The sequence below is a fragment of the Meleagris gallopavo genome, chromosome 4 (assembly GCF_905368555.1).
Source record: "Meleagris gallopavo chromosome 4, MGAL_WU_HG_1.1, whole genome shotgun sequence".
Lineage (NCBI taxonomy): Eukaryota > Metazoa > Chordata > Aves > Galliformes > Phasianidae > Meleagris > Meleagris gallopavo.
In genome coordinates, this window is record NC_139407.1 from 44,781,433 (window position 1) to 44,801,885 (window position 20,453).

Below are 20,453 nucleotides of genomic sequence, written 5' to 3' on the forward strand. Positions count from 1 at the left end.
GCCTTGCGGTGAAATAAGAGTATTCATGGTGATTAGGTTTATTGTAAAATGAAGCACTATCTTGGAAAAAAATAATGTTAATTAGTATGAGCTACTGAAATTCTCAGCTGTTAGACATATTTCCAGTCTAACATAAATATTTCTACATAAATATTTAAGGATTAAGACAGAATAATTTACACAAATAAATCCAATGGAATTTGAAATTCAGCTAAAAAGGGTAACTGAAAAAAATAACTATTTGCTCAATAGCTTGCAACTCTGTATATAATAGTCACATTCACATTTTCCCAAAGGGTGAGAAAAAGTCATAACATTTTACAAGACTGTTTAAAAAATTATCACTTTAATTCTAGAAAAAAATGCTGCCACTGTTGTCCTCATTTATATTTAAAAACATTAAACGCTTACAGTATTTCCTTCCAGATGGAAAAAAGAACACGGATTTGAAGAGAGAGGAAAGAAAAATAATTTTCATTAAAAAAAAAAATTAAGAATCTCTCTTTCAGAATGAGTACTCTTCCTTCCCTTCCCCCTCATGCTGAGGTGTTAATTCCACTGAGTTTTGTGACTTTAAAAGGGTCAGGAAAATTAAAAATTATAATAAAAATAGATGCTGAGGACACAGTAGATGCTGAAGATACTCCAACAACAATATAGTGTAATTGGTTAAAGCTGAAAACTGACAATGACCTTCCTGTGAAATGAGTATAAAAAAGACTTTAGGACCATGCTCAAGTCCTGGCTAAAAGAGGATTACACCTTCTTATCTTTCACTTGTGCTTACTGCCAAAATGGAACAGAACTCCTGAACACTTGTATTGAGAAAAAGTCAAAGAATCAGTTGAGTTCCTATTTGCTTAAAAATGCACACTGACCCAGTTCAAAAACTATATACTTCTTTTTAATAACTGAGAAGGACATGGAATACACAGCTCTAATACACAAGTAAGCAGAATTCCTACACAACATTTTTGCTTTACCTTATCAAATTTTGTTCTATCAGCTACATCAAGATCAGAAGCAGACATGTTTCCCATATCTAACAGTGAGGATGACTGAGACCTACGATTTCCTGAACTCTGAACAGAGAGCTTATTTAGGCTAGAAGTGGATCCAGTCAATTTTCCAGAGCTTCCATGAAGACCTGTTAAATAAAAAAAACCATGAAAGAGGGACGCAAAGGTAGAATACAATCCTCAAGAACAGGTTCATTACCAAATGTAGGACTACTAGTAACTTTTGATCTTCTATGTTAAAAACCAAACAACTCACTTTATTCTAGGAGAAAATGCTCTTCCTATAAATCAGTTATTTTCTCAATACAAAGTAAGTGAAATACTTCAAGTTTCAAAGTTTAATACAATTCAGGTATCTAATCCCACATTGCAAATTATGAAAGAGCTATAAAAGGATTTTTCTAACAGATATAAAAGTCAAATACAGGAATACTAGGGTATTGTCCTTGAAAGCTGGGAAGCAAGGATCAGTTATGATCTTTGTGAATGTATACTTTGGGCAAAGCTGCCATAAAAATAATATTTTATTCAGAAGAGGGGAAAAAATAAAAATCAAAAGTTTTACAGGCACTTTCCACTTTTAACTTATCTTTTTTCTTTTTTTGGCTACACAGCTATTTTGTCTGACCCACAGTCCCAGATGAACTCTGCTGTTATACTGATGTTACTCCCACCCCTGTGAGCAAAATTAGCGTTCAGACGTTTTTCCCTGATATTCTAGAGCTTTCCCTTAGGTGAGGTGTATTTTTCTGTTGATGTTTGAAGTTTTCTGAAATGCTGAAACAGGATGAAGAAAGCCAATAACAAAAACAATGCAAAACAAACAAATAACAACAAACACAAAACCACAAGAAGTCATCAATATTTGACCCAAATGTAAACTTCTCATACCTCAACCGTAAAGAAGCTTGAAAGCAATCCTGCACATTTCATTTAATTGCTATATTAGCATCTTGACATGACTTTCCTGGTCTAGGGCCATATGCAAGTCTATATATTCAATAAAAGCTGAAAGAGTTTGAAACTAAGACAACCGCTTGGGCACAAACACTTCTTTTAGATCAGCTTCCAGCATGAGAAAAGTAAGAGACACAGTCTTTACATGCAACACTTCTCTATTTCTATCTTGGGCAATCCTGGCTGCACTTAATTTTTGCCTTGCAAAAACAATGATTCTGCTAATGTTTATTTCATACAGAACAGAATGCTATAGCATTTGGTAGGTTTCCCATGATGCAGCACTACATCTTTACATTGACACACATGCACTGACAATACCAACTAATGCAACTAGTCATACTCACTCTCAGTTTCCTGTTTGACAGCACTTTCTTTTCGAGGCAGTGTAGCTGGGATGGATTAGGTTGCAAGCATCAAAGACAAAGACAAGTTAAAATGCAGTTTGCACAAACCATGCACAAGATGCAAGTTAAGCTCTAACTGGAAAGAAACATGCAAAGAACTATAAGCAGCAAGTAACTACATGGCAAACACATTTAGTTGGAGAGGTACTATCCTAGAAATTGAGAATCTAAGCTACATGGAAAACAGTACACTTTAGTTATTAAACTTTTTCCTATACAGTGTATTTAAATCATATTGCTAAAAATATTCTTTAAGTTCTCCCAAATTGAGAAGTCCATTGAATTAGGGATTTATTTATAAGAGTAAATATTGCAAAAGACTCAGTTTTCAAGATCAATCATCATACTGATACCAGACAAAGAAATTTAAATGCATTTATGTGGTTTTATACTGAGTCAGAAATAATTTTCCAGCTCTTCAATTTAAAAAAAAATAAAATAAGAACAGAAACTGCAAAAACCATTTGTATATGTTGTACGACTGGTTAACTATTTCTGTTGTTAGCAAATCAGAGTGCTTACATTGAGAATACATCTCTGTATTCATGCCACATCAAAAACTGTTTACTACAAATTTGAAGAGGATGAAAACAGTGTAGTTATACTGAAAATAACAAGTTTTTGTTTTTTTTCCTGGTTTATGCCAAATAAAACACTTCCCTCAAGTGAAATTCAAGAAGAAATTAACAGTAAACGGGTGTTGCAAAAATTTCCTTACACCTGTAGAGTACATAGAGAATCCCTAACCAGTAAAAGGCATTTGCATACATACACTAAAAGCAGTATGTGGTATTAGGAAGATTTTGATGAGAATGGATCCCCAAAATGGAGCAGCCAACAGAACCTACTATGATAGAATGAGCAACAAACACGTCTTAAATAACAGATGTTCTCAAGTAGCCAACACCATTGACAATTTTAATGTCAAAATCAAAGTTAATTCCAGTCTAGTTTTTAAATCTTGGGTTTGGGGCAATTTTTGAATAAAGAAGTGTAGGTTACGTATGTTTAGCTTATGCATATACCATGCATTTGTCCCTTTTCTTCATCGTCCCCAGTTTTCAAATGCATGGGACCATATGACAGAACGTGAAGAACCTATAGGCAAAGATCAGGCCCAGGACAATCAGAGGCATCATACTAGCTTTTGAGAAGCCACATAATATAAACATATAACAATAGTAGCACATTTTCCCACACTTGATTTTGTGGTATTTAGGTATCAAAGTCTTGGCTTCATCAGAAAAAAAAAAAAAAAAAAGATTACTTAAGACAAGTGTGAATGCTCATGACTCAGATTTTTTTTTTTTTTTTTTTGCCATAAAAATGCAGACAAAGAACCTTGCATTAGCACAGAATGCCAGAATTCTCCCAGCATCCCCACTGCGTTTGAGGGTTTCAAAGAGTAGTGCTATTCCCAAAGCACAAAAAAAAGCAGGAACACAAACCAACACAGCTTGGACACAGATCATCCTCAGTGTCTGAGTACAACTGGAGCATTATACACCTACGCTATTTCTTAAAAGTTTGCTAATAAGTGATATATTTTGAATTAATGCACAACCAGTAGCTTTGCAATCATTATATTCAATATGGAATGTTTTGAAATTACACATCATTATAAGCTGTTACAAACTAAATACATAACTTGATATTTAAATGAAATGAAATCGTATTTATATAACTTCTTATATATAGCTTCTTAAACATAGATAATTTGCTTTTCCATCTTTGCAAGTGATACCAATAAAATCACTATTAGTTCTCAGGAGTGAAGTTTTATTGGTGTAATACATTATCAAATTAGCTTGTTGCCCCAAATACATGGCCACTGCTAGCCATTTTAATAGCATAATTTCCATTCCTAGCATTAGAATTCCAGGAGAGTCTTCACTTTTAGTTTTGGCTTTGTGATTGGTGCCTACCAGATTTCACAGGACTGCACACTTGGGCCAAGTTTTCTATGCAAGTCAATCTCCAGCAAAACTCAAACAAGCAGACAGCTTTGTATGACTGAAAACGTAACATTATAAAAGAAATTAAACCAAGAGAACTGGTTAAAATATTCTTTGTTACTCTCTTCCTAGACTATTCTGTGCAAAGTTCAAATGTGCTTAAAATTTGCACAAACACACAACAGAAGCCTTCTCAAATGCAGCTCTTGCACTTGTGAATTGAAGGACCTCTTTCTCCAAAATGTCAGATTACAACATTTACAGACATCAGGAATGTAACTGCTACAAAAACCATTTCATCACAAACACAGATCACAAATGAAGTGCTAGGATATAATGTTTTAAAAGTCAATTTATATTAGGTTGTATTTATAAAAGTGTCCAGTTCTACCAGTAAGATAGCTTTCCAGGCTTTAGAAATTTAACTGTTGTGACAATGTCAGACTATGGCACCACTTGTCCTCCATGTCCAACAGCTCGCCAAGACTAATCCTTCCAGCTGCCCTCCCCCCCTTACTCAAAGCCACACCACTATCCCACTTCTTTACTCTCATTACTTTTCTCTGTTCTCCAACATCAACAGAACCCAAAAAAGGCTTGAAATAACTTATTAGTTTTGAATTCAGAGTTTGGAAACAAGCAAACTGTGACACATATAAATATCTTCAACATTTTGAACCTGTGCATTTGAAAATACAATATAGTCAATTTATGTATATTTCTATACTGTTGTTGCTACTTATTCAGTTTTGTTTTAAAGCTTCACTTCTATACTCATACTAGATGTTCTACTTATGAGGAACACATACTCCTTCAAATAGGAAGACCTACAAGTTACTAAGTATCTAGTTTTTGACTACATAGCAAATCTCACACAAGTTTGCTCATGTAGAATCAAAGTTAAAAATAGCTTCTTCAAAATCTGAAGTCTCAATAAAAGGAGACTAGCAGAAGAAACATACATAAACACATGCGCTGCTCAGTCTTTCTTTAACTCCAAAAGCTGATTTTCCAAATTTGTTACAGTAATGAAATAGGATAGTTACAGTAATAAGATTGAGTGATAATTAAAAACTTGAGTGTAAATTTAAAATTTGAGAAATATCATTTCTTATCCTTCCAACTTACTCCATTTCACAAGAATTCAGTTGTAATTCTTTGGCCTTGGGGAAGCTAGAAGAATATCATCAATCATATTTCTTACCCAACTTTCACCTTGCAAAAAGTGAACAATTTTAGACCATTATAAAATTGCCCCAAGATGTTAGAAAATACCCATTATAAGTAAATAATAAAAATCAAAGAAAGATATACGCCTCCTAGAAGCTTACCAAACTTTTTTCCTTCTTTGGTTGTGCCTGTCATCTTGATCTTGGCAACTTCAAAGAAATCTTTTATTTCCCTTTCATATAGACGTGATAAATAATCCATGTAATTCTTAAATGAAAAATGTAAAATTAGTTAACAGGAATATATACTTACTTATTTTGATAACAGTTAAATAGATCTTAAAATAAAACAAAACAGTGAGACTGTAAGTTCTACTGAATAACTATTGACTGTTTTGGACCTTACAGGTGTATGTAACACGGCCCCAGAAACCTCTACTGCTCCTCTGAAAGGAACCATTTATAATGTGATACATACAAGTAGGATTACACGTGGAAGAGCACTATGGAATTTAATTCAAGAGTGGAAAGGGGGGGGAATTCGGCTCCATTGTTCACAGTCTCAGTGTAGGATGCCACTCCTAAACAGCTTCCTTTGTCCTCCTTAATTACACCTTCAGCACAAAAAACAAAAGACCCAAAAAACTTCAGGATATGCAAGTTGTGTGTCCTTACTGTAAGACTCAAAGAATTCCAAATTTATATTTGTAACACCGCCCTCCTCCCTCCTCCCCCCTTCCCCCCCAAAAAAGCTTGAATTTTAAGACAATAATTGGCACAACAACTGAAATAAGTTTGAAAGTTTTCTGTTGTTTAGATCTTTTGGTACAAAGGTTATAATTTCTTATTCATGGACAAATATGACCCAATATGTTTTTCTCCGATTTACTTCAGAATTTTGTTAGCATATAAAATACATAAAAACATCCTAACTTTTTTATTTTTGAAGAATTCCATAAAGATGTCAGTCACCTACTTAACACCTTCCTTAAGCTGAAACTAAAAGAATAACTACTTAAAACATTCTAGGAGTCTGACTTAAATATTCTAGCATTGAAACTTCAAGAATGACAGTACTTCAATAAATGAACACTTCTGCTATGGAATAACTTTCCACTGACCTCTATCTAAACACATCTCAGTTTTATGTAAGACAGTCAACAATTACACATACAGAAAGCCAAAATGTTTCTATTTGATCTACTTTACAAGAAACCTCTGATGTTTTTGATAGTCAAATGAAATGAAGAGAATAAGGTCTGTTAAGATAAAATGTCATAAAGGTGAACAAGCACATCAACATGAAAACAGCTTAGTTATTTATCTTACTAGATTATAAAATGGTAAACTTGCTTTACACAAAGGTTAGCGTCAAATGATGCTTCATAGCATCTTGGAAAAAAAAAATGCAGGATACAACAAATATCAAACATGACATTTCTTATTCCAAGAGAACAGTGAATGTAGCATGAAGGAATATTAAAAGAGTACACACATAGTCACAGATAATTCATTTAAAGTTCAAAACAGTCTACTGTGTAAATTCTGTATCATTAATGAGCACTTCACATACCTTTGTTAACCCGTCATATTTTTCATAATCTGTGTTCTTGAGCCACTCCATGAGTTTTGCATAGCGAAGCAAATCTCTATGAAATGGATGGTGATTGGGTAATGTCAATTCAACAGAGTGCTGGGCAAGAGTAGAACTCTGATCATGACCCTTGAATAAGAGAAAGTATTAAAATAATTCTAGAAGCACAAAACAGATGTACTACAGAGGTTCAAAAACTCAAAAAAAAAAAAAAAAAAAAAGACAGCATCCCATTCAGAGAAAAAGACTAAAATATTAGGGCTGCTCTGAAAGCAATACCTCCTATTTTATTCTGTTGGCCCATAACATCAGAGGCAGTATCAGTGGTATGACAGTAGAAGTTGAACCTTCCTGCCAGTATTCTATTGGATGTTACTGCATGTGACAGATGGCAGCAGAGGGGCAGTCTGACAAAATGGCATCTGACATGGAAGTGCAGGCGAAAGTGTGCCACTGAATTCCTCCATTTGGAAAAAATGGCACCAACTGATATTCCTAGATGCTTTCTGAACATTTATAGAGATGAAACGATGAGTGTGAACACGGTGAAGCAGCGGGTGGTGCATTTCAGCAGTAGTGACAGCAACAGCAGGTCACCTCCACTGGTGCACGAGCATAGCATACAGGCTCTCACTGGAGAGAACGCATAGCAAATGATGGTGCCTATTTTGAAAAATAGTGTTTTGTAGCTGAGAACTTGCTCTTTGTATCTGCTGCAGTTTTCATAGAATTAGATAGGAGGCACTAGTTTTGGAGTGAGCTACATATCTTGCACAGGAAAAAAAAAGGCAGACTCAGACTGAAAAGATGCCAAAAATAATACATCCACTGGAGTGTGGCAGTAATGCATCTTAGCAAGCTTGTTCTTTGTAAGGCTCTTGCTGTTTACAACTTTGCATTAAGGGCAAGTCAGTTGGGTTGGGTTTTTTTGCACAAGAATTTAAGGTACACCTCAGTGAGATTTAGTGACAAGCATTCAACTGTTTTTGAAAAACAGTTAAGATAATTATATTATTTAAAAATTACAAAAATAAAAACATAATAATCCTGTAGTTACTTCTTAAAAGTCTTTTTCCATATGCTGCAAGACATTTCAAGTTCCTAGCCAGGAGGTGACTGAGATTTATGTTCTTCTAAAAATATGTTCAAATTAAACCAATTTAGCTGCATCTTAAAAACCTTAGTTTAGTTTAGTTCACGTACATTCTATCATTGTTTCTGAAGCACACACACATTTTCAGTACAAATTTACAAGAGTTAAGCAGTTTGGGACATGCAGTATAAATCAATCTTTTTAACAGCAAGCTACTAAGTTTATACTCTTTTTTACTAATGTGTTTCCTGAAAAACATAATACCTCTCAAATGAAGATCACCTTATATTTCTTGAACAATCTAAGATTTGGCTTCTTCAAGCTTTCACTTGCTTGAACTCAGAGGATTTCTGTCAATTCAGGAAGCAAGATGACAGCACAGCTGTGCATTCTACTACACAGCTCGACCAGATATAGAGGTAACTATGTGACACCAGGGTGAATGGAACATAGGGCTCAATGTAAAAATCACAGAATCACAGAATTGTAGGGGTTGGAAGGGACCTCTAGAGATCATCGAGACCAACCCCCCTGCCAAAGCAGGTTCCCTACACCAGGTCGCACAGGTAGGCGTCCAGGCGAGACTTGAATATCTCCAGAGAAGGAGACTCCACAACCTCCCTGGGCAGCCTGTTCCAGTGCTCTGTCACCCTCACCATGAAGAAGTTCTTACACACATTCGTGCAAAACTTCCTATGCTGCAGCTTATGTCCGTTTCCCCTCGTCCTGTCTCCACATACCACTGAAAAGAGACTGGCCTCACCGCTATGGCTGCCACACCTCAGATATTTATAAACCTGGATCAGGTCCCCTCTCAGTCGTCTTTTCTCAAGGCTAAACAGACCCAGTTCACTTAGCCTTTCTTCATAGGGGAGATGCTCCAGGCCCTTCACCATCTTTGTGGCCCTCCGCTGGACTCTTTCCAAAAGATCCCTGTCTTTTTTGTACTGGGGAGCCCAGAACTGGACACAGTACTCCAGATGAGGCCTTACCAGGGCAGAGTAGAGGGGGAGGATCACCTCCCTCGACCTGCTGGACACGCTCTTCTTAATGCACCCCAGAATGCCATTGGCCTTTTTGGCCACGAGGGCACACTGCTGGCTCATGGCCAACCTGTCGTCTACCAGGTCCCTCTCTGCAGAGCTCCTCTCCAGCAGCTCATCCCTCAGCCTGTATTGGTGCATGCAATTATTCCTCCCTAGGTGTAAGACCCTACACTTGCTTTTGTTGAACCTCATCTGATTTCTTACTGCCCAGCTCTCCAGCCTGTCCAGGTCTCGCTGAATGGCAGCACAGCCTTCAGGCGTGTCAGCCAATCCTCCCAGCTTCGTATCATCAGCAAACTTGCTGAGGGTGAAAAAATGAGTTCAACATTTTCTGTACAATACTTTTTTTTTTTTCACCCAGCTTGTAATTAATACAGCAATAAAAACTCATCAATTTGTGTCTCAGCAGTCCTAAGTTGTTTTCAGCTCCTCTGGTGTAATACAGTTATTTTAGAAAGGTTAGTCAAATTATTGCTAATTTTTTTTAAATAATGTGAATGACTATTCCATGACAGAAAAGCATTCCTGGCCAGTTCTAACTTGGCTACAAGTTAACACAATACAATCTATGCAGTTTAAAGACTGCCCTTGGTTTTCATTAAGTTGAATCACAAAGTCAGAACTAAGAAATTTTGGTTTACCCTTCTGTATTGCAGCAGGCACAAATCAGTTTGAAACTTTGGTTAAAAAATTCCTAAAGGCTTCTACGATATAGTTACTACAGTTACAGTTATTATCATACAGTTTTGTTTTTTTTTTTTAAAGTCTTGTTATTCATTGTAAAAGACTAAGCTTTACTTAGTAAGGCAATGTGAACAATCTCACTTCCGCATAAAGTTGGAATGCTTTTTTGTATCCAACCTAAACACAGGCTTATTTTAAGTTCTCCTGTCTGTGTAAATTGAAACTGAGACACAAATGGCACTCAAAGTTCCAGAAAACGTCATTCATTTAGTCTCACAGACAGTGGGAAGAGTCACATCTAATGTTCCTTCTGAAAACAGTTCTTCTGCAGTTAGGTTCCAGCAAAAAGCTAATGTCATGAAGTGTAATTATCTCAATACATGATTTAGAATTGGAAATCAGCATTAGCCCCACAGCTACTGAATACATACCATGAGTGACCGTGGAGGTCATACTGTATACTGTGATTGCTTCTGGGCAAACAAATAAGTATTTTAGACAAATCCTCAATAAACTTGTATGAAAACTGGATACAGAACAAGTGCACGATTCTCATTCTTATCCACGCAACAGCATGCATTTTAATTTTCAAATTCATTATTGTTAAAAATAATCTACCTGATGGCTTTCTCAACTCCCTTTGTTAAATCCGATCAAGTATATACTTTCAGTATAATCTGTAAGTCAGTAGGATAAGCTTCAAGTACATACTACACATTTATACTGTATGAGTCATTAAAAAAGAAGTTTGTACTTCTAAACTGTTGTACTTAGGCCAAAATGTCACTGGAACTGCTTCTTCACCTTTGTTCTGAAACAAAGCAAGTCTTGCAGGTATTAGCAGCTCCTTAGATATCTGCACATGTTCATTTTCCATTCTGATTTGATATCTTCGTCTTATCTAGATTTTTCCTTTAGTACTTTTTTTAAAATAAACATTTTAAACAAATAATGCAACCCTTCATATGCTAAAGTATTCTGCTTAGATGCTTCAAAACAACAGGATTGAGAAATAGCTACAGTCTGTTCATCAGATTAACAGAACAATATTGTTTCAGTGAAAATAATAAAAAAAATTGTTACATCTGCAACACTTGAATCCATGCCTCTGAACTGTTTTGGTTTTTTTCCCCTCTTCAAAAAGCTTAATGCAGAGGCTCACCTATCACATTTAACTACTCCAGCATAATCTTGCAGTAATGCTTTTTTTGTTTAAATTGCTGATTAATACTTGATTAGCAACAACTTCACATAGGGTAAGTTTATACAGAAGACAATATGAGGTCAAAGTTAGTACCAGAATTTAAAATACACATTTTTTACAACTGTGAATTTGCAATGTTACTCATTCTTAATAGCACTGGTAATCTCTTTCATACCAGTTCATCTAATACACATAGCATTACACTGAAATAGTAATCTCTTACCATTTTTAATAATAAAATCCTTGGCGCAGATAATCAGAAAAGACATTCTGCTTAAAAGCCACTTTCATTTGCAAATCTAAGATTCAGATTTCATTTATGATTGCCTTTCCATTGGATAATTTCTACTTGATCATTATTTAAAGGCCAGGACAGATGGCCTGCACTCAGTTTTTCAAAATACAAGAAGTCATAGGAGAAATGTACTTTCTTAAGAATAGAGCTAAAGATAAAGATTTTAACATGCTTTAGAACTCTGATTTCTCTGCAGAAGAAAACGTAGGAAACACTTTCCTACCATTAAAAGAAAAACAGACTTGTACTCTCAAATGTCATTTTCTATGCAATTTTCAAGCATAACTCTATTCTATCTCCTGCAGACTAATAAACAAAAACCAAAAGTTCAACTGCATTAATATGTAGAAAAACTGAATTAACTTTCTGTTTACAAATATTACTGTTTCAGACCACTGTACAGTTATACACATACTAAAATGTTCTGAAAGTACATGTGCCTCTGCAAACTTTGGAGATCAAAGGAATGTTTATCCATCAAGAAAATGAACACTGGTGGTAAAAATACTGGAACTGAGAGAGGATGCAAGTCTGATATTCTGCGATCAGTAAGGATTTCTTATTGTAAATACAAAGATGCAGCCACTAGTTGGGTAAGTCAAGCTCAAAAAAATTAGTTGGAGAAGCTTGTATGAAAGCTGGTGTACTCACTGGAACTGAAAGATTGGAAGACTTGTTATAGAGTTGAAGGAGGGTCTGAGTAAACTAATTGGAGATAAAAGAAACAATAAAGGAATAAAAAGATTGAAAAAGATAGAAAAGACATCCAGCCCTTAGGAAACAAAACTCAGGACAGTGATCTCTGAATATTTTAAGTAAAGGCTCAAAAATCAAGGTTTAAACATTCTTTCTTCTTTTTTATCCCTTGAAGTTCAGAGAGCAAGAACTCTGATCTTCGCAGCCTCCACAACCCATGAAAGTTAATGATTTTTTTCAATTAGTCAAGCCTTAAAGTTAAAATAAATCCTTATATATGACACATTTGCTTAACTCAGACACTGAATCCGCTACAGAGAACTATTTTTGTAAGAGACTTCTGCAGTCACTATAGTTTGACGTGATTTAATAATACCTCCGTCCGACGTACCTCACAAGTCCATTCAGTTGCTGGTTAAGATCACAAAATTTTAGGTTGGTGATCCTTTTCAGGAGAAGTTTAGGATTGAAAATTTCATATAAAATAATGAGAAATAATACCTGCTGAACAAATACGCTGTTCAAATGGCTGGTAAGTCTCCGTGCAAACTGCTCACGCAAGTCACTAAATCGCTGCTGTTGCTGTTTGACTGCATGAAGCATATCATGTCCTAAAAACAAAAAAGAATTCACAGAGTACAAACATAATATACTGTATGGGGGAACCAACAGGACAAAAGGTCACAATCCCTTCTGTGTTTGGAAAAAAACATCTGAGACTGGTTGGAAAAGCACACAGATTAAAAGACTACCATAATAAATTTTATGTCAGCTTGTAGTCTAACAGAAACATTACCTGGATGAAGAGCTACATTCATACACTGCAGAAGGGCATCTGCTGCATTAGTGCAGGCCTCAATGCCTCGAGAAGATGTCAGATCCCCTTCCTGAAGGGCCTTTATATGACCTTTAGCCAAATCCATGTGATTCTACAAAGTAATAGATTTCCTTAAGCAAAATCAGGTTATAACTTGCTATCCTGCTAAACCAAGAACAATAAATACAATTCCTCTATTATAAAACCTTACTGAAGTGTGTGCAATGATAAAGCAGAAACAAACTGATGTAAATTTAAAGAACATACAGATATCAAAGAGGGTAGCAACTTAGAAGAAATTTATACCAAATCTGAACAGACACAGTAAACACCATAAAATTGCTTACCACTAAGTACTCTATCTCTGACAGTAGCTTCACATTGTTCGTGTAGCTGAGATGGATTAGGTGATTACTTTCTGAAATTTGATCCATTTGATCTTTTACACTCTGAAGCATTTCTTCATAACTGCTTAATTTTATCTCAATTTGGTCTACTTCCTTTAGAGCTTCATCCAGCAACTTCATCAAGATATTCACCTGTTTCTCTGAGGCCATAATTGACTGGATATTTGCCTGTACAGAAAATTATATCATAAGATTGAGACGTTTTTGGACCTCAAAAGCATTTTGATATACTCTTCTATCTAAACCTATGAACATAAATATGATTGCCTATTCTCCCTGCATTTCCACCTTCATGAAAGCTATATATAGAGTATATCTTTTTTTATCTTCTCTCCTATTTATGTGAAAGCTTGCAATTTATTTCAGAAGGTCTGGAAGATGAATAATAACATATAGGTTATAGTTCTGCTTAGGAGAAGATTTATGTTTAAATACATAGCAAAACATTAGCTACCTTTTCAGAAAACACTACATAGTATCAACGAAAACAGTTTTCATGCTGACACACTGTACATCAGAGGAAATGTTTACCCCATCTAGAACTTGCAGCTCTCTAGACAACTTCTCTGCAAAGGCTTCAGCATTAGAGATAGCGTATTCACACCCTTCCATCATTATTTCAATATCCTGTTCTTCTCTTGCATTTAATTCCTGGTATTCATCCACCGCCTCTTCATCACCTCCAGCTACACTTTGATTCTCTCCGCTTGGAACTGATTCTTGTGTAGAGAAGGAAAGTAAGACACGTTACCAAAAGCAGAAAGTCAAAAGCATTTCAGAGTACTGACTTACATTCAATTATATTTAAATAAATGAATCTAGCAAATCACTTTCATAACAAGCATCTGCTACCTACACACACTTTTTTCAAGTCTTCCATGGGTTTCATTAAGATTTCCAGAACTGGTTTTCAATAGCAATGATTTTCAAATCATGCAACATAAGTAAAATACAAATAGTCAGCTTCCTTTACTGCATGTAAAAAAGGGCATAGTGTCTCTGTTCATTCACTTCCCATGCTGGTAATCAATATCATATGTAACAGTATTATTCTACAGTTGCAAGCAGAAGACTGGTAGAAATTTGACTTGAATTTGGTAGACTGAACATAAGGAAATATACTAAAGTTAAATACATCTTTAGCAGCAAGACAATTTTTATCTAAAGATAAGTTGCTCAGCAGAAAAAGCAGTACTGAAGTAAGTGAAAGTTACATAATGGTGCCTTTGAAGAAAAAAAAATTCTTGTTGCAGCATTTAATTCAAATAGTCACCTAGTCACAATGACTGAAAAACGTTGTATACAATGTTAACGTAGTCCAGGCAGAAACTATGTAGGCAATGTGAAGCATCGCTCATCTCTACGAACTTCACAAATTATTTAAAGCCCTTTCTTCAAAGACAGTAAGAAAAAAAAAGCACATTATTCAAGGAAAAAAATGCTTACACAGCAGAATAAAGAAAAAAGGTGTTACGCACCTTCTGTGACTTTAGGCAGTTCTGGAGTATTAAAAGGTATGGAAAAGCAGAGGGAAAGGAAGCAGAGAATGTTAGCTAGGCAAAGCATGAACAGTGTGTATTTCTAAGTGGAAGTAAGTTTGAATGGTTTCATATCACAAGAACTTGAAGAGGCAGAGGTCAGCTATAAAAAAGTTTCTGACAAAACCAAAATACAGAAATGCTATCCTGTTTTACACTTCTAATCCACATTCCCCTACTCAAATCAGTCTAGTATTTAATATCAATCTTCAGCTTAGCCAGTTCTGACAGAAGTGATGCAAAATTCATCTACTTGCTAGATTTTAGCAGAAATTTAACTATTAAAAGATAGTGAATATAAAAATGCCAAATACAACACGAGCAAACGACGAAAAGCCTTTTTGGCATCCAGTCACTCAGATGTGATAGGATCCAGCAGAATTTAACACGAGTCAGTGTGTATTTAGAAACCAGATGAAAAACCTCATCTGAATTTTAGCATGCTACTTAAGCGCCACTTTTAAAAGCATTTTTATAATTCACAGCAAATTAAAACTGGAAGAAGATTTTTGCACACTTAAAACTACCAAGCCTCACAGGTTGATTTTATTCTGTTCAGAAATATGATGTCTTAGAAATACAATAAACTCATCAATATTAGGATTTCACTATTCTAATTTTGACCCAGTTAACAGATTTACAGTATCTAGTTTTCTGTTGGAAAATTTCTGTTGGAAAATCTGTTATCTAGTCTTCTTGCTTATTTTAAAACTTAAAAACCATAAAGGAATAAAATTGAATAGGAAGGAAGGGTTAGAATATTCTTTTTTTTTTTTTTTTCAGTACATCCACTTCATATTAGTAATTATTAAAATTTGCACTTAACATGCAGATATTGTAGAAATTGTATTAATTTACCTTCCAAAAGTTGCGAACTAACATTAATAAAGTCAATTTTTTTTCTAAGGTATCTCTGATTGAGTTTCCAGATACATGAAATGAAAGTGTTCTTTTCCACTGCGCTGCTTGCAACCCATTTGTATACTTTGTCAAAATGCAAATCAAATTCAGGATTCTCCTGCAAAAGACAAGATACGTTACAGGCTCAACAATCAAACAATTCTCTGAGCTGCAGAGATTGTTTCTTCATTTAATTACTGAGATGATAGGATAAAATGAAAGTACACATACGCCAACCTTGAGCTGATACACCAATATTGGCACCTTGATGTGCCTTAGTGAAAACAAATAAATAAATAAATACAAGTAACGAATGTAGTATATTCTCAAGGAAGATGAGGTAACAATAATACAATATAGAGATTAGTGAGAGTTTAAAGAAACATTTGACAGCATTGTCTGCCCAGAAACATGGTCCTCAAAATGACTAACTGCCTTCTGATGCCAAAAAGGGCAGCTGGAGTTACTGACAACACAAAAAATAACTCAGAGAGTAGGCAAGGGGAGAAGCTTATTAACACATCAGGTCTATACACTTTCTACAAGCTTCCAACTTCACAATTTAGAAGGTTTAAGAGCTCGCCTGCAAACCTATATACTGCTCATTAAAAACGTTTCTGCATTCTTGTAGCCAGTATCAATAGCAAGGTGGTCATAATTTAAGGGGCAATGAAGAATGGAATAGTATTTTATGTAAGGCACAAGGCAGAAAAAAGAAAAATGTATTGATTCTTAGCAAAAATACCGTATGATCACTGAGAGACCACTATAATAAACCAAGCAGATGTTCAGAGTATTGCTGTTGGGGCACATTTAGACTTACTCAGTTTAACAGGGCTATATTCTTGAGAAGCCTGAAAGAAAATGCAGATATAATAACCACAGGAATGTATGATTTTAATCCCAAACGAATGTTATTAAACTAAGTTTTAGGTTTCAGGGAAGCTAGCACTGCCCTGGAACCAAAAGAACGTTCTGAATCAAGCACTAACCCAAAAAAAAGTTACACGTACTTTAACAGCATCTTTGGCATCAACAACAGCAAGGTCTCGAAGCGCCCATGCAGTCTGCCGTTTGTAGAAATCTCCCTTGTCAGATTTTTTCACTTTTACCACATTTACTTGCACCGGTCGTTCTGTTGTCACTGTTAAGTGAAGTACAAGAGTAATTCAAAATGCAGAAAGTAACATCCATTTCTGCTGTATTTCAAATTCCAAACAGAATTACTCGTAGGGGAGTTCAGTTCCAGTGTTCTTCCAGAGCCCTCTGCCTTGAATTCTAATCAGCACCTTGTTGCACCTTATTTACGTTGATCAGCCTACAAGTCTAACAGATGCCCCTTCTGAGCACTAAATAAAGCCTGCTTCAGCAGCTCACCAGTCTCACATAAATAGTTTTTAATCTTCAACTCCAAATTACATGGAGATCTAGGAGTAAAAGTACAGAGCTCTCCTTTCTTAATAGAAGCAATAATACAAGTGTAAACTACAATTGATTTTCTCCATTAGAAATGGGGCACTATTTATACAGGGCAAGAATTAATGCTGTAATGTGTTGTAAATAAAACTAAGAAATGTAACTGAATACAAAAGGCAAAGACACGTAATGCAGTGTGGTATTGCTACATACCTGTGGCACACAAAAAGCAGTTTCTCTTCTTTTTGCCTGCTTTGCATACATTCACAATGCTCAGTAAGCGTTCATCATTGGGAGTGAAAATATCCCTCTGTAAAGCATGCTTGATTGCAGTCATTTTCTCTCAACTGAAAGATGTTATGAAGACAGAAGGTATTCAGACACATTTAACACACCTAATGTAAAACACCTCTTAAACTCTAGAAACGGGGCTTTGGGTTTCTTTGTTTTGCTTTTCAAGTTTTGCAAAGACCTGTTTCAATGCCCTTGCCAGAACATACTACTAAATGGAACAGGCAGTTCTATCCTCTATCCTCACATAAGGGCCTATCAATTGTTACAGCAATGCAGAATAAAGTGCATCATTGTGTCTGGCAGAAAGTTCCATTTGAAGACCTAGGTCAAAAAAAAACCCAAAGCCTATGACCTTTGACTAATTTGCTACCTGAGCTTTGGACAAAGCTCAGAACCGGAAGACATTTTGGTTTTTATTTATGATGTTCTTCAATCTGGCAAGGGAGCAAAAGGATATTTCACAAAGAGAAAAAGAAAACAAGCGTGTATATGTAGGAAAAAAAATCAAGAGATTTCTTCCAGGAATCAGATGGCTACCTTGAACCTTATACTCCAACCAAACTCTAAAAAAAATGACTTCTGCTGACAGGTACCAAACAGCCACCAATTACTCATTCTCACAGCCTGTGGCAATGAACGCAGGAGAGCGTACAAGGAGATGAAGGAGTGTCATTTACACCTTTCCACGCAGCGGCAGATACAGCTTAACATTAGTGATGTAGTCACATATAAAACCACACCATCGCACTGCCCAGACAAACTGCACTGCCACTCACAGTCCTAACAACACCACAGAGTTTACTCTGTAGTTTTTCTCCTCATTAAGAACAGGGTTCTGGGCTGACGTGGAGCACATAGAAACGCAGACAGATAGGGAGGGAAAGAAGGTGACTCTAGACGCTGTTCAAAGGGTTCACCCCCATTCCTTGCCCCAACATACAAATGAATCACTCTTGCAAAAACAGCAATGGGAAAAAGGAAAATGGTTAGAAGAGAGAGAAGTAGGAAAAACAAGCTGTTCAGATGTGTGGAACACATCAACAGCTTTTGTTTGGTTGCTTTTCTTTTCTTCTCCACTTTAAAAACACAACATTCACTACTAGCTCTGATTTTCATCGGCAATGACTTGAAGTACCCATGCAACATGATCAGAAGAAACATTTGCTTTTCTAGCAAATTCATGTATGACACTTAACTAAACATGCACTAAACAAGAATAAAATCCTGAGAAAGTCATAAAATTATAGAAGAGAATTCAGTATAAACAGGTGGTTCTCCAGCAAAGCGTGTAATTCCCACAAGAGTCTAGAGAATCTGAGGGAGAAGGAAAATACACTTTTTTGGAACTTATTTATTATTAAGGAATTAGTACCATTCATCTGATTCAGAACAGATCCTTACATTACAGATTCCTCCAGGTGAAGTAAGAAGGGCAACACAAACACGTTTCAATGGTTTTAGTTAAAAAGACTTCCAATACAGCTTGCACGCTAAAATTCTAGTATGCTAAGAACATGAACACATACTGCAGGCTGCATGTACTGTTTCATCATAAGGCTGCAGTTACATTTTAGGTTGTTTTTCTCTTGGAGATACGTGGGTTGCACTCTCTAACAAACATGTAGCAAACAAAAAAGGGTTTCCACAGCAATTGAAAAAGAAAGGACACTGACTTTACTGCCTAGTCCCACTTTTACGTCCCACCACATCTCTCAGCTTAGGGAATTGGGCAATTTTAAAAATCACTAACTAAAGGCTTTGAGAAAACAGAGGCCAGCATGCCAAGCTGGAACCAGTACTGTGAAGAATACAGAAGTCACAACATTTGAACCCATGCTGTTCGTGACACCCCTATGCCAGTGCAACACTCTTTGTTAGCTGCTAGCCAACAGTGTTCCTATATTCCTTCCCCTTCATCAAGTGCCAGGCCAAGCTTCTGTTTCCAAACTGCATCAGGTTGTGCTTTTCTTATTCATCAGCAGGAGCCCAAACACAAACACACAAAGTACTCAAAACCTTACGCATTTCAGAAATATCACTTTTCCTTCTTGATTTAGGATTTTACCTGCTGTTCTAAACCACAGATTGCTGTAGCAGACCCCACCGTTTCAGCACTGACACCCACGACGTGCTCTGACACACAGCCCAACCTTTACTGCAAGCCACTGCCACCAGAACCTTCACACGGAGCCGGGATGAAGTACGACCACATTCTTTATACCCGAGTACCGCTGTCCCAAAGGAAGCCGGAACAAGCCGGAGATAAAACTGCTTCCTCAAAACAACGCTCTAGGATAACTGTAACCAAGCCAGCTTCTAAGAAACGCCCTTATAGACACCGCTGTATCTTTCTGTCTTTAGCGGCGGTACAAACAAGGCCACTTATACATGACATTCATCAGACACAGCATCGCGCCAGGCCCCGACCCTCCCCGCTCCGCCACCGCTCCCCGCGGGCCGCAGGCACAGCCGAGTCGTCCCGAGCCGACGAGAGAGGCCAGGCCCGCGGGGAGCGCCCCAAGCACGCAGCGCGGGGAGGGGTGGGGAGAGGAAACGACGGGGGACGCCGGTACCGCCTCGCTCTCACCGCAGCGCCGTAGCTCAGCGGGACGGTCGTGGCGACGAGACGGCACCGCTCCGTACTACCCGCAGCACCCCCGACCTCGCCTTCACTTCCGCCCACGTGACCACGCAGCACGGCTGCCCGGCTGAGGCGCGCGCCCCCTTCCGGCGCGGGGGCGTAACGGCCTCAAAGACCGCGAAGGGGGCGCAAGAGAGGGAGGGGGCAGCGAGCCCAGAGGGGCGCGGGCAGGGGCGGGGCGGGGCGGCAGCGCGGTGTGAGTCGTAGAATCGCAGATCAGTCATTAACGTTGGGGAAGACCTCTGAGATCTGGTTCAACTAATCACCCGTCCCCGCAGTGCCTGCTAACCAGTCCCTAATATTATGAGGCAGATGAGTGCA

The 20,453-nt window shown here is 37.0% G+C and overlaps 1 protein-coding gene across 4 annotated transcripts in view; it reads right to left on the reverse strand.

Moving 5' to 3' along the window:
• The window catches only part of EXOC1 (exocyst complex component 1), a 28,073-nt gene extending 7,875 nt beyond the window's left edge, over nucleotides 1-20,198 (reverse strand). The window contains exons 1-13 of one of the 4 annotated variants that reach the window (XM_085223116.1): nucleotides 20,079-20,198; nucleotides 17,411-17,544; nucleotides 16,795-16,925; nucleotides 15,740-15,899; nucleotides 13,875-14,062; nucleotides 13,284-13,511; nucleotides 12,916-13,048; nucleotides 12,621-12,730; nucleotides 12,075-12,128; nucleotides 7,081-7,230; nucleotides 5,670-5,775; nucleotides 2,324-2,368; nucleotides 984-1,147 (exon numbers count right to left, since the gene is read on the reverse strand). In XM_085223116.1, the coding sequence (XP_085079242.1) occupies nucleotides 984-1,147; nucleotides 2,324-2,368; nucleotides 5,670-5,775; nucleotides 7,081-7,230; nucleotides 12,075-12,128; nucleotides 12,621-12,730; nucleotides 12,916-13,048; nucleotides 13,284-13,511; nucleotides 13,875-14,062; nucleotides 15,740-15,899; nucleotides 16,795-16,925; nucleotides 17,411-17,534 (1,593 nt within the window). In that variant the 5' untranslated portion in view covers nucleotides 17,535-17,544; nucleotides 20,079-20,198. The remainder of the gene's footprint in view (nucleotides 1-983; nucleotides 1,148-2,323; nucleotides 2,369-5,669; nucleotides 5,776-7,080; nucleotides 7,231-12,074; nucleotides 12,129-12,620; nucleotides 12,731-12,915; nucleotides 13,049-13,283; nucleotides 13,512-13,874; nucleotides 14,063-15,739; nucleotides 15,900-16,794; nucleotides 16,926-17,410; nucleotides 17,545-20,078) is intronic. The other 3 variants (XM_010710115.4, XM_085223117.1, XM_085223118.1) reach the window with 3 other exon arrangements.
• Between the last annotated feature and the right edge of the window lie 255 nt (nucleotides 20,199-20,453).